General features: G+C 44.4%; 2 protein-coding genes across 2 annotated transcripts in view; one reads left to right on the top strand and one right to left on the bottom strand.

The window, feature by feature from the left end:
* The first annotated feature begins 6205 nt into the window (after positions 1-6205).
* Positions 6206-11363, top strand: psma1 (proteasome 20S subunit alpha 1). The gene is made up of 10 exons (XM_046850267.1): positions 6206-6302; positions 7306-7350; positions 8100-8201; positions 9337-9440; positions 9532-9620; positions 9863-9933; positions 10277-10406; positions 10504-10583; positions 10712-10816; positions 11182-11363. Exons 1-10 carry the CDS (start codon positions 6300-6302, stop codon positions 11239-11241), a joined length of 789 nt encoding a protein of 262 aa, XP_046706223.1. The 5' UTR covers positions 6206-6299; the 3' UTR covers positions 11242-11363.
* A 291-nt stretch (positions 11364-11654) lies between these two features.
* Positions 11655-13685, bottom strand: part of ric3b (RIC3 acetylcholine receptor chaperone b) — a 6939-nt gene continuing 4908 nt past the window's right edge. Inside the window, exon 8 of the mRNA XM_046848893.1 lies at positions 11655-12024. Within this exon, the coding sequence (XP_046704849.1) occupies positions 11729-12024 (296 nt within the window). The 3' untranslated portion in view covers positions 11655-11728. The remainder of the gene's footprint in view (positions 12025-13685) is intronic.

Below are 13685 nucleotides of genomic sequence, written 5' to 3'. Positions count from 1 at the left end.
TTATATACTTATAATAAGCAAAACATCTCATTATAAAAGGTTCATTTATTTTCGATCCATCTAAATTATTCTGATGAATTGATTACTCCATCCTAGTTATCAGAATAAAACCCAGCCATTATGGATGCACAAGCCAGTGCACTCTTAGTGCCGGTCCCAAGCCCGGTAAATGGGGAGGGTTGCGTTAGGAAGGGCATCCAGCGTAAAACATGTGCCAAATCAAATATGCGGATCACAAATGAGAATTTCATACCGGATCGGTCGAGGCCCGGGTTAACAACGACCGCCACAGGTATCGTTAGCCGACAGGGTACCGGTGGAAATTGGGCTACTGTTGGCCGAAGGAGGAGGAGGAGAGGAGGAAGATGTCTACAGAGACGGCGGGGAAAGGAGCAGTGCAGGAGAGTGGAGGTTCGGGTTGGTATTTTACATGTTGGTACTATGACGGGTAAAGGGAGTGAGATAGCTGATATGATGGAGAGGAGAAAGGTAGATATGTTATGTGTTCAGGAGACAAAGTGGAAAGGGAGTAAGGCCAGGAACATTGGAGGTGGGTTTAAACTGTTCTATCATGGTGTGGATGGAAAGAGAAATGGTGTAGGGGGGATTCTGAAGGAAGAGTACAGTAAGAGTGTAGTGGAGGTGAAGAGAGTTTCTGATAGGGTGATGATCGTAAGGGGGAAGTTGAAGGGATGATGATAAATGTCATCAGTGCCTATGCTCCACAAGTTGGCTGTGAGATGGAGGAGAAGGAAAGATTCTGGAGTGAATTAGATGAAGTGGTAGATGGTGTACCTAGGAAAGAACGATTGGTGATTTACATTTACATTTATATTTGCGGCATTTAGCAGACGCCCTTGTCCAGAGCGACGTACAAAAGTGCTTTAAATCTCTAGTAATGAATAAATCTACACTGGTACGCAAGATTACAAACTCAATATAACTATAACTCGAATTCTACAAACTTGGAAAGTGCTAATTTAGGTATTTCAGGAAGAGGTAGGTCTTCAGTCGTCGCTTAAAGATAATCAGGGACTCTGCTGTACAGACATCTAGGGGAAGTTCATTCCACCACCTCGGTGCCAGAACAGAGAAGAGCCTTGAATTGTACTTACCTCTCATTCTGAGAGAAGGTGGTACCAATCGAGCAGTGCTGGAGGATCTCAGACAGCGTGGTGCAGTGCGAGATGTGATGAGGTCACTGAGGTAAGATGGTGCTGGTCCATTTTTGGCCTTGTAGGCATCATCAGTGTTTTGAATCTGATACGTGCAGCTACTGGAAGCCAGTGATGGGAGTGCAGCAGTGGGGTGGTGTGGGAAAACTTGGGCTGATTGAACACAAGTCGTGCAGCTGCATTTTGGATCATTTGCAGTGGACGAATAGCATTCAGGGGGAGACCTGCCAGCAGAGAGTTGCAGTAGTCAAGTCTTGAAATGACAAGAGACTGAACAAGCACCTGGGCAGCCTGTATGGACAGAAATGGTCGAATCCTTCGGATGTTATAGAGAAGAAATCGACAAGAACGAGCAACATTAGCGACATGTGGGAAAAAAGACAGTTAATTGTCCATAGTTACCCCAAGGTTACGAGCAGAGGCTGAAGGTGAGAGCAGAGAGTCATTAAGTGTTATTTGTAGATCTTGACCTGGGGATGAATCACCTGGGAGATTTGCTGATTGGGGCAGACTTTAATGGGCATGTAGGTGAAGGGAACAGAGGTGATGAGGAGGTGATGGGTAGGTATGGTTTTAAGGAGAGGAATGTGGAAGGGCAGATGGTGGTAGATTTTGCTAAAAGGATGGAAATGGCAGTGGTGAACACTTATTTTAAGAAGAAGGAGGATCACAGGGTGACGTATAAGAGTGGAGGAAGGTGCACACAGGTAGACTATGTGCTTTGCAGGAGATGCAACCTGAAAGAGATTGGAGACTGTAAGGTGTTGGCAGGGGACAGTGTAGCTAGACAGCATCGGATGGTGGTCTGTAGGATGGTTTTGGAGGCGAAGAAGAAGAGGAGGAAAGTGAGGACTGAAAGAAGAATAAGATGGTGGAAACTGAAGGAGGAAGAGTGTAGTGTGAGGTTCAGGGAAGAGGTCAGACAGGAGCTCGGTGGTGGTGAAGAGGTGCTGGATAAATGGGAAACTACTGCAGAAGTGATAAGGGAGGCAGCTAGAAATAGAAAGGTAGACAAAGAGACATGGTGGTGGAATGAGGAAGTGCAGGAGAGCAGAAGGAGAAAGAGGTTGGAGAAACAGAATTGGGATCGACAGAGTGATGAGAAAAGTAGGCAGGAGTACAAGGAGATGCAGCAGCAGGTGAAGAGGGATGTGGTGAAAGCCAAGAAAAAAGGCATATAAGGAGCTGTAGGAGAAGTTGGACACTGAGGAAGGAGAAAAGGATTTGTAGTGATTAGCCAGGCAGAGGAACCGAGCTGGGAAGGATGTGCTGCAAGTTAGAGCAATAAAGGATGGAGAGGAAATGTGTTGACTAGTGAGGAGAGTGTGTTGAGAAGGTGGAGGAGTATTTTGAGCAGCTGATGAATGAGGAAAATCAGAGAGAGAAGGTTGGATGGTGTGGAGATGTGAAGCAGGAAGTGAATAGGATTAGTAAGGAGGAAGTGAGCAGCGATTAAGAGGATGAAGAGTGGAAAGTCGGTTGGACCAGATGACATACCGGTAGAAGCGTGGAGATGTTTAGGAGAGATGGCAGTGGGTTTTGACCAGATTGTTTAACAGGATTTTGGAAGGTGAGAAGATGCCTGAGGAATGGAGAAGAAGTGTGCTGGTACCGATCTTTAAGCATAAAGGAGATGTGCAGACCTGCAGTAACTACAGGGGAATTAAGTTGATCAGTCACACCATGAAGTTATGGGAAAGAGTAGTGGAAGCCAGGCTGAGAGAAGAGGTGACCATCTGTGAGCAACAGTATGGTTTCATGCCGAGGAAGAGCACCACAGATGCCTTATTTGCATTGAGAATGTTGATGGAGAAGTATAGAGAAGGACAGAAGGAGCTGCATTGTGTGTTTGTGGATTTAGAGAAAGCGTACGACAGGGTGGAGAGAGGAGTTGTGGTATTGTATGAGGAAGTCAGGTGTGTCAGAGAAGTATGTGAGGGTGGTGCAGGACATGTATGAGGACAGTGTGACGGCAGTGAAGTGTGCAGTAGGTACGACAGATTGGTTCAGGGTAAAGGTTGGACTGCATCAAGATCGGCCCTGAGCCCTTTCCTGTTTGCAGTGGTGATGGACAGGTTGACGGACGAGGTCAGACAGGAGTCTCCCTGGACTATGATGTTTGCGGATGATATTGTGATTTGTGGTAAGAGCAGTGAGCAGGTTGAGAAGAGCCTGGAGAGGTGGAGGTACACACTGGAGAGAAGGGGAATGAAAGTCAGTAGGAGTAAGACAGAGTACATGTGTGTGAATGAGAGGGAGGGCAGTGGAGTGGTGCGGTTGCAGGAGAAGAGCTGGAGAAGGTGGAGGAATTCAGGTACCTGGGGTCAACAGTGCAAAGTAATGGAGAGTGTGTTAGAAGTGAAGAAAAGAGTGCAGGCAGGGTGGAGTGGGTGGAGAAGAGTGACAGGAGTGATTTGTGATAGTAGGGTATCTGCAAAATGAAAGGAAAGTTTATAGGACTGTGGTGAGACCTGCGATGTTGTATGGATTAGAGACAGTGGCATTGAGTAAAAGACAGGAGGTGGAGCTGGAGGTAGCAGAGCTGAAGATGTTGAGGTTTTCGTTGGGAGTGACGAGGATGGATAAGATTAGAAATGAGTTTATAAGAGGGACAGCACATGTAGGATGTTTTGGTGACAAGGTGAGGGAGGCGAGATTGAGATGGTTTGGACATGTGCAGAGGAGGGACATGGGGTATATCAGTAGGAGAATGCTGAGGATGGAGCCACCAGGAAGGAGGAAAGAGGAAGGCCAAGGAGGAGGTTCATGGATGTGGTGAGGAAGACATGCAGGTAGTTGGTGTAAAAGAGGCAGATGTAGAGGACAGGGGGGTATGGAGACGGATGATCCGTCCCCCCTCTCCATGGCGACCCCTAATGGGAGCAGCCGAAAGAAAAAGAAGAAGAAGTTATCAGAATAATAAATCAGAGTAATAAATAGAGTTTTAAATAGAGTAATAAATAATAATCATAAATCAGAGTAATAAATTGAGTAATAAATAGAGTAATAAATCAGAGTAATAAATAGGGTAATAAATCAGAGGACACACAGGTACATATGACTTGAGTTTAATGATCAGCACACAGGAAGGGACACACCAGGTGCATTATGGGTGTGTCCCACAGGCCCAGGGTGGGTCATTTTATTAATTGTAATTTTACATGAAAAGTGAATGAACACGGTATTGTTTCTGAACGCATCAGCAGCTGGTGTATTGGCGCCACCTGGTGACTAAAATATTCTGAAATAATACATTCAATCCACAATCTAATAAAATGTTATGTAATTAAATAATCCTATCACACTCCAATCTCCTGTCCAATCTCCTATCCAATCTCCTCTCCAATCTCCCTCTCATCTCCTGTCCAATCTCCTCTCCAATCTCCTATCCAATTTCCTCTTCAATCTCCCTCTCATCTGCTGTCCAATCTCCTGTCTAATCTCCCTCTAATCTCCTGTCCACTCTGTGTGTGTGTTTGTGTTACTACAGTCAACATGGGGCTGAACTACATTCTGCAATACCTTGACTGCCCAGGAACATATGCCCGGATTTTGTTTGTTGACTTCAGTTCAGCTTTCAATACAATAATTCCAGAAATTCTCCACTCCAAACTCCTAAACCTCACTATACCCCCTGCCATCTGTCAATGGATCACCAGCTTCCTGACAGACAGGAAACAACAGGTGAGACTGGTGCTCCTCAGGGATGTGTCCTTTCCCCACTGCTATTCTCCCTTTATACGAATATACTGCACATCAAGTGACCCAACTGTCAAACTCCTGAAAATTGCAGATGACACCACACCCATCAGACTCCTCCAAGATGGTGACGAGTCTGCATTTAAGCAGGAGGTGAAGCAGCTGGTGCTATGGTGCAGTCAGAACAACCTTAAGCTAAACACACTCAAAACTGTGGAGATGATAGTGGACTTTAGGAAACACCCTTCAACACTACTTCTCCTCCTCACAATATCCAACATCCCTGTGTCGTCTGTGGAGAACTTCAAGTTTCTGGGCAATACCATTTCCCAAGACCTGAAATGGGAGTCCAACATAAACTCGATTCTGAAAAAGGCCCAGCAGAGGATGTAATTTTTACGTCAATTAAGGAAGTACAGTCTGCCACAGGAGCTGTTGATGCAGTTCTACACTGCCGTCATTGAATCTGTCCTGTGCTCATCAATCACCATCTGGTTTGGAGCAGCAACAAAACAGGACAGAAACAGACTGCAGAAAACCGTTAAAACAGCAGAAAAAATCATTGGTGCTCCTCTGCCCGCTCTCCAGGACTTGTACCATACAAGAACCAGAAACCAGGCAGAAAAAATCTGAACACAACATCTTCCAGCTCCTCCCTTCTGGCAGGTCCTACAGAACTCTGTTTACCAAAACTGCCAGACACAGGAACAGTTTCTTTCCCCAAGCAATCACCCTCACTAACAACTGACCATAATCATATTCCCTGCTCATATCTCAGATCTATGAGTACTGCACAGAACTGTCAGTCATCACATTATCTGGCTGCTATATATATTGTACAAAGTTCTATAGTAAACTCTCTAAACATACCTGACACACAATACTGTCATTTGCACTACCATGCACTCTCACACTTTATATACATTACTGATCTGTATCCCTATTTATTACCCACACTGTCTAGACTGTCTAACATTGTCTGTATTGTCTTGTATAGTCTGTTTTTGTCTTGTCTTGTCTGTTTGGTCATGTATAGGTTTTATTTATGTCTGTACTTTTGAGAGTTGTAACAGAAAAGTAACATCTGGAACCAAATTCCTTGTGTGTGTCAACACACTTGGCCAATAAACCTGATTCTGATTCTGATACTGAAACATCTCCATCTGTTGCTCAGGTCTGGTCTGTGTTGATCGGTGCTCTTTTGCTCAGGTCTGGTCTGTGTTGATCGGTGCTCTTTTGTTTAGGTCTGGTCTGTGTTGATCGGTGCTCTTTTGCTCAGGTCTGGTCTGTGTTGATCGGTGCTCTTTTGTTTAGGTCTGGTCTGTGTTGATCGGTGCTCTTTTGCTCAGGTCTGGTCTGCACGAGAAGGGAAACTAATCGAGCAGGATCATTGCGCGGCAGAGCGGCGGGCTGAGAGAGAGAGAGATGGTGAGAGTTAATCATTATTATATAAACTTTTCTACACTTTCTTCTGAGATTAATATTTATTTATTATCTCTTCACACACCGCGGAGTCTCATAAACCTGTACCTGTGGCTGGTTTTATAGTTTAAACTCTTTAGCCGGTTATTGTACAGCGTGAGTAAGCGTTTCCTTAGCTAGTGCTAGCGGCGGTGTTAGCGTCATGCTAGCGGCTAATGCACAGAATTAGCATGTGTAATGTTTATTCTGTAGAAAATATATTAAAAGATTTATTTATTGGTGTCTTCTGGTTAAAAATCGCCACGGTGTTGTTATTATTATTGTAGTAAGTCTGATTGTAATTCGGCCATTAATGTTCTATATTAGAGTTCAGTCCTGTAGGGAATTTCCGGTTTCATGTGAGAATAAATAATAAATAATAAATTCCTCAGTGTGAAACAAATTCAACTGTTTAAAGATGAACTGTTTACCGTTCAATCTGAAATCATCATCATCACCACCATCTTCATCATCTCTTTATCTCTGCTTTCACTTTCATCTACTAGTCTTCATCATCATCATCATCACCACCATCTTCATCATCTCTTTATCTCTGCTTTCACTTTCATCTACTAGTCTTCATCATCATCATCATCATCACCACCATCTTCATCATCTCTTTATCTCTGCTTTCACTTTCATCTACTAGTCTTCATCATCATCATCATCATCACCACCATCTTCATCATCTCTTTATCTCTGCTTTCACTTTCATCTACTAGTCTTCATCATCATCATCATCATCACCACCATCTTCATCATCTCTTTATCTCTGCTTTCACTTTCATCTACTAGTCTTCATCGCTTCATTACTTTCTCACTTTCATCTACCATTCTTCCGTTTCACCTCATCTCCATCTACTCACCATACTCCCTCTTCTCTCTCTCTCATTCATACTGTAAATTAATTAATAAAATTGCTTATTATTTTAGTAAATAAGTTTGTGTTTCTGTCTTTCTCTCCCTGCAGTTCAGAAACCAGTATGATAATGATGTGACGGTGTGGAGTCCTCAGGTGAGCGGCACAGGTTGTGGGCGGGGCTGTGGGCGGAGCTATCCTGTGATTCAGTGGCTCAAAGCTCTGAGCTCAGATGAGACTCCATCCACACTACAGCTGAAATCAGCGAGTCTGGGTTTCTGTGGCGTCTTAAAAGTCTCAAATTTTTAAATCTACAATTGCTGTTTTAGATCTTAAATCATTTTAAACAGCTCTTAATTTTCTGATGTCAATGTAACGCTGCCTCTGGTGCTCACTAATATGCTCCTGCAGCACTTGAGAATGTTTTTGTTTGTTAGTTTTTTGTAGTGTTGTAGTTTTTTCTTGAGTCCAAATAAAATTCACTGTATTATGACTACAAATGAGACCAACATGCAACAGCCAATCAGCTTCCTGGTATTGGAGCGAATCTCCACAGACGTAAAACGGATTTTATTATTCAGCTATGGCGAAGTGCACGTTTAGCGAAACCTTTATCCTTAGCAATTCTTGTAAAAATGAATTTAGGGCTCGGATAAGACCAGTTGCTACAACGTATTTGTGTTTGTTTTTTTTTGTTTTTTTTGATGTTGTGATATCAGTCTTACATTTAATTCTTAATGGTCTTAAAAGGTCTTAAAGTTCACTTTGTGAAATCTGCTGAAACTCTGGGCGAGAGAGATGTGTTTTACACTCAATATATAATTTCAGCTTTATTTTAATTATTTAATCTAATATGAGCTGTGTGTGATGTGTGTGTATTTACTGTGTTGTGTTGATTGTATCAGGGGCGAATCCACCAGATTGAGTACGCCATGGAAGCAGTGAAGCAGGGCTCAGCTACTGTGGGGCTCAAATCACGCACACATGCCGTGCTGGTGGCACTGAAGGTATTTCACCTCATGTTTACCCTGCACGCCTGGACACGCCCCTCGCGTTTACACCACACACCTGGACACGCCCCTCACGTTTACACCACACGCCTGGACACGCCCCTCGCGTTTACACCGCGCACCTGGACACGCCCCTCACGTTTACACCACACACCTGGACACGCCCCTCACGTTTACACCACACACCTGGACACGCCTCTCGCGTTTACACCACACACCTGGACACGCCCCTCACGTTTACACCACACGCCTGGACACGCCCCTCACGTTTACACCACACGCCTGGACACGCCCCTCACGTTTACACCACACACGCCTGGACACGCCCCTCACGTTTACACCACACACCTGGACACGCCTCACGTTTACACACACACCTGGACACGCCCCTCACGTTTACACCACACACCTGGACACGCCTCACGTTTACACACACCTGGACCGCCCCTCACGTTTACACCACACGCCTGGACACGCCCCTCACGTTTACACCACACGCCTGGACACGCCCCTCACGTTTACACCACACGCCTGGACACGCCCCTCACGTTTACACACACCTGGACACGCCTCACGCTTACACCACACACCTGGACACGCCCCTCGCGTTTACACCACACGCCTGGACACGCCCCTCACGTTTACACCACACGCCTGGACACGCCCCTCACATTTACACCACACGCCTGGGCACGCCCTCACGTTTACCACACGCCTGGGCACGCCTCACGTTTACACACACGCCTGGACACGCCCTCACGTTTACACCACCGCCTGGACACGCCTCACATTTACACCACCGCCTGGGCACGCCTCACGTTTACACCACGCCTGGGCACGCCTCACGTTTACACCACACGCCTGGACACGCCCCTCACGTTTACACCACACGCCTGGACACGTGCCTCGCGTTTACACAACACGCCTGGACACGTGCCTTACAAACACTTTTTCAACACAATTAGTAGACCCCTGTCCAGCAGCTGCCTTGTCTATGAGAAAGTGCCCCTCTATCCCACCCCCATGTTACCACCCTACCCCCCTTTCCAGGCAGGTATTTTCTAATGTGTAGATCTGAGTAGATAATCTGCTCCTGTGTGTGTGTGTGTGTGTGTGTGTGTGTGTGTTACAGAGGGCTCAGTCTGAGCTTGCTGCTCATCAGAAGAAGATCCTCCATGTGGATAATCATATCGGTATTTCCATCGCTGGACTAACTGCAGACGCTCGACTGCTCTGGTACCATCTCGTTACGTGTGTGTGTGTCTGTGTGTGTGTTTAATAGAAGCATGTGTGCAGTGTGTATGAAAGTTCTCTGTTTGATGTGCAGTAACTTCATGCGCCAGGAGTGTCTGGATTCCAGGTTTGTGTTTGATCGTCCACTGCCTGTGTCTCGTCTCGTCTCACTTATCGGGAGCAGTATCCTTTATCGCGTCTCACGCACACACACACACACACACACACACACACACACACACACACTTTTAACACGTTTACCTGTTTGTGTGTAAATGCAGTATTGTGGTAGTTACAGTAATATATAATGAGGTCCTGTCCCATGTCCCCAATGTGTCCCTGCTATAAGACACGTCTATAAGAGAGTTTTAAACCGCTCTGTATTTTTACTATTGGTTGTTGTTTGTCTTTGAGTAATTAATCAGAAACTCAGATTCCCACACAGCGTTACGGGAGGAGACCATACGGAGTCGGCCTTCTGATCGCAGGCTACGATGTGAGTTCTCTCTCTCTCTCTCTCTCTCTCTCTCTCTCTCTCTCTCTCTCAATCTCTCTCTCGCGCTCTCTCTCAATCTCTCTCTCTCTCTCTCAATCTCTCTCGCTCTCTCTCAATCTCTCTCTCTCAATCTCTCTCTTGCGCTCTCTCTCTCTCTCTCTCTCTATCTCTCTTGCGCTCTCTCTCTCAATCTCTGTCTCAATCTCTCTTTCTCTCTCTCTCTTTCTCACACACACACAAACATTATAAATAATAATATAAAATGTTATTTTGAAATATGACTCATATGATTCTGTTTTTAAAGTGTGTGTGTGTGTGTGTGTGTGTGTGTGTGTGTGTTTAGGATATTGGTCCTCATATATTTCAGACTTGTCCATCTGCAAACTACTTTGACTGTAAGGCCATGTCCATCGGAGCACGCTCACAATCTGCACGCACTTACCTGGAGAGACACATGGAGAACTTCTCCACCTGTAATCACACACACACACACACACACACACCTGGAGACACATGGAGAACTATGTGTAGTACTGTGATAGCAGTAACTCTGTGTGTGTTTCCCTGCAGGTAATCTGAACGAGCTTGTGCAGCACGGCCTGTGTGCTCTTAGAGAGACTCTCCCTGCTGAACAGGACCTCACCACCAAGGTCTCTCACACACCTGCATGTGTGCACACACACAGAGTTGGCTGAACTGATGCCATCCTGTATTTCACTGTAGATTGAACAGCAACATGCTAATTTTGTGTGTGTGTGTGTGTGTGTGTGTGTTTCAGAACGTGTCGATTGGGATTGTGGGTAAAGATCTGGAGTTTACTATCTATGACGATGATGATGTGGCTCCATTCCTCGAGGGATTAGAGGAGAGACCTCAGAGGAAGGTGAGAACTTCAACACTGTTCATTGTTTTAAAAACACACACACAGACTCACAATTTTTTTAATAATCTGTATTCTTCCTCATTACTGTGTTCATGTGAGGTGTGTGTGTGTGTGTGCGCACTACAGAGAGTACACACTTTTCCAGTGTAAATGTCTAAATAATCCCTTCTTCCAGGGAATATGAAGCACAGCAGGGTTTTTAGGACACAGCCCAATAAAACAACACGCGCACAACCCAGAGTTCACACACACACTTTTATTTATCTTTATATCACATTTGAAGTTTGAGAATGTGTGCGAGGTAATTATTGTAATTACAATGTCCTTATTTCATTAACCTGTGTGTGTGTGTGTGTGTGTTCCAGCTTGTCCAGCCAGCTGATGACGTGGCTCCGTCTGCCTCTGATGAGCCAATGGAACACTGAGGAACTGATTCATTCATCTTTATGTAACACTGATGTAGTGAGATGCGGAGTTCATTTGAATGAATTCCACTGTTTGTTTTCTATCTGTACTGAGATCAGTCCAATAAAACACATTTACAACATCTGCACCCCGTCACGTCTTTGACGCACGTCTGTACCGTAGTGAGGTCTTTAAGGGGGCAGGGTTTAATTTCTCGCTGATTATGTACTGGCTACGTGATTTCACCCTGAATATATGAATAAAACACCCCTGATATTCTTAAGTTCTGATTGGCCACTGATGGTTAAATTAAGCCCCGCCCCTCTTGATGCACAAGTAATAATGATTCGTCTGTTTCCTGACGTCCACACTCCTCAGTGTTTTTCTCCTCATCTGAGAGGATCAGGAGAGATCACCACCATGCGGGAACAGAAATCGGACATGTGACTTCAAGACGTGCTGAAAGTGAAGCAGCATGCAGAAATAATAGAAACGTTTCAGGAGCCATCAGTGAAAGGATTCGGTTCCTCGGGTGGTTCCTCTCCCACCCCTGCGTCTGCTCACTTGGCTTCCTGACACTGACGTGTTCCAGCACTGGTGCTCTGACTGCTTTGTTCCTGTACAAATCTCCTCTTCATTACTTCCACTTTCTGCTCGCTCCATCTTCTTCTCATCCATCTGTCTGTCTGTTCTCTCCGTCTCCTTCTCAGTCTTTCTATCTGACTGCTGTCCTCCCTCCTCTGGTTGATGGTGGATGGTGCAGAAGTGAGAACTCCAGTGCTTCAGCATCTCGTCAGGATCATCTGCTCAGACACAGTTTCATCAGCTTCATCTTACAGATCATTTACAGCACCATGTTCACATGCAGAGTAGGGCTGTGCAATTAATCGCGATCACAAAAAAAAAATCACGATTTAAGCACATGCGATTTCTAAACCGCATAAGGCTGTGATTTTATCTATTCATTTATTTATATTTTTATTTAGAATACATTCTTGTGCGCATGTTTTTAAGACTTTAACCAATCAGAGCTCACGCAGCGCACGACAAAGCTGAGCGGAAAAACCGAATCGGCGAGCGGGAGGAAACAACATAAAATATGGATGCAGGTCAAAATAAAAATGATTTGGTGCCAAAGAGAAATTCAACATCAGTTGTTTGTGAGTATTTTGGATTCAGGAGAGAGGATGTGTCACAGAGCAAGACTTGTGGAATGATTATTCCAACGAAACGGAGCAATACTACAAATCTGTTCCAACACTTAAAACAGCGCCATAAAAAACTGCATGATCAATGCATGTCGACAAAGTCCATCGAAACAAACAAAACAAAAAACAAAAACAAAGCACACATCAAAGCACACATCAAAGCCAGCTTGAACAGATTGAACAAGTTTCCATTGTTCAAGCATTTGCAAGCGCCATGTCTTATGAGAGAGGATCAAAACGGCACAAAGAAATTAGCGACGCGGTCACCTATTATATATGATGCCTGCGTACATCTTCAGTAAAGACGGCTTCCGAAGACTAACACAAACACTCGACAAAAGATACCAGCTGCCATCTCGCACTCATTTCTGACGATTTGCTATTCCTGAAATGTATGAGAAATGCGTACGAGCCCAAGCAGGTGAAATCCTACGCCATGACCACAGATATGTGGTCCAGCAGAACCATGGAGCCGTACATGAGTTTAACAGTCCACTATATTAATGACAACTTTGAAATGAAAATTCGATGTTTGCAAACAGGATTCGTCCCAGAAGATCACACTGGAGAAAATATATCTGAAGGTTTAAAAAGCGTTAGCATCATGGGGACTTTGTGAACAGCAACAAGTGTGTATCACCACAGACAATGGAACTAATACAGTGAAGGCTGTTACTTTGAACAACTGGACACGATTGCAGTGCCAGTTTAATAAACAAAACAACATAAAATAATGTCTGTTTTAAAGACAATTTTACTACAGTTTTGTTTATTAAACTATTAATACTGTTATTTCTTTGTGAAATGTTTTGTTATGCACTTCTTGTGCACTGAATACATTTAGAAAAAGCATGTTGTAAAAAGTTTGAAAAAGCAAAAACAATTGCCAAAATCGCAATCACAATATTCATTCAGAAAATCACTATGATTATTTTGTCCATATTGCACAGCCCTAATGCAGAGTGTCTGTTAGAGCACACATCACTGCAGCTACAACACATCTGTAGCTCGAAACCTTCATGAGAATTAAATAACTAAATGAGATATTTGTATATTTTCTGAAAACCGTGGCTTTGATCTTCCTGAGATCCACCATCAATATTCACACGGAGCTCAAACAGGAGCAGAGTAAACTGAACTTGTGTTATTTGTTATCGTCTTTATTACATGATCGTTTTCCAGATGCTGCACTCTGTCCTGCCTTCATCTCATCTCGTCTCATCTCGTCTCGCTCCGTATTTACTCCACAAATAAAA

The sequence above is a fragment of the Silurus meridionalis genome, chromosome 5 (assembly GCF_014805685.1).
Source record: "Silurus meridionalis isolate SWU-2019-XX chromosome 5, ASM1480568v1, whole genome shotgun sequence".
Taxonomy (NCBI): domain Eukaryota; kingdom Metazoa; phylum Chordata; class Actinopteri; order Siluriformes; family Siluridae; genus Silurus; species Silurus meridionalis.
The sequence above is the reverse complement of the archived record's forward strand: the minus strand, read 5'-3'. Positions and strand labels throughout refer to the sequence as shown.

What these genes read in the sequence shown, in the direction of transcription:
- psma1 (XM_046850267.1), top strand. An exon ending in CCGTGCTGGTGGCACTGAAG is followed by an intron (nt 8,202 to 9,336) that starts GTATTTCACCTC and finishes TGTGTGTTACAG; the next exon opens with AGGGCTCAGTCTGAGCTTGC. An exon ending in GCAGACGCTCGACTGCTCTG is followed by an intron (nt 9,441 to 9,531) that starts GTACCATCTCGT and finishes TTTGATGTGCAG; the next exon opens with TAACTTCATGCGCCAGGAGT.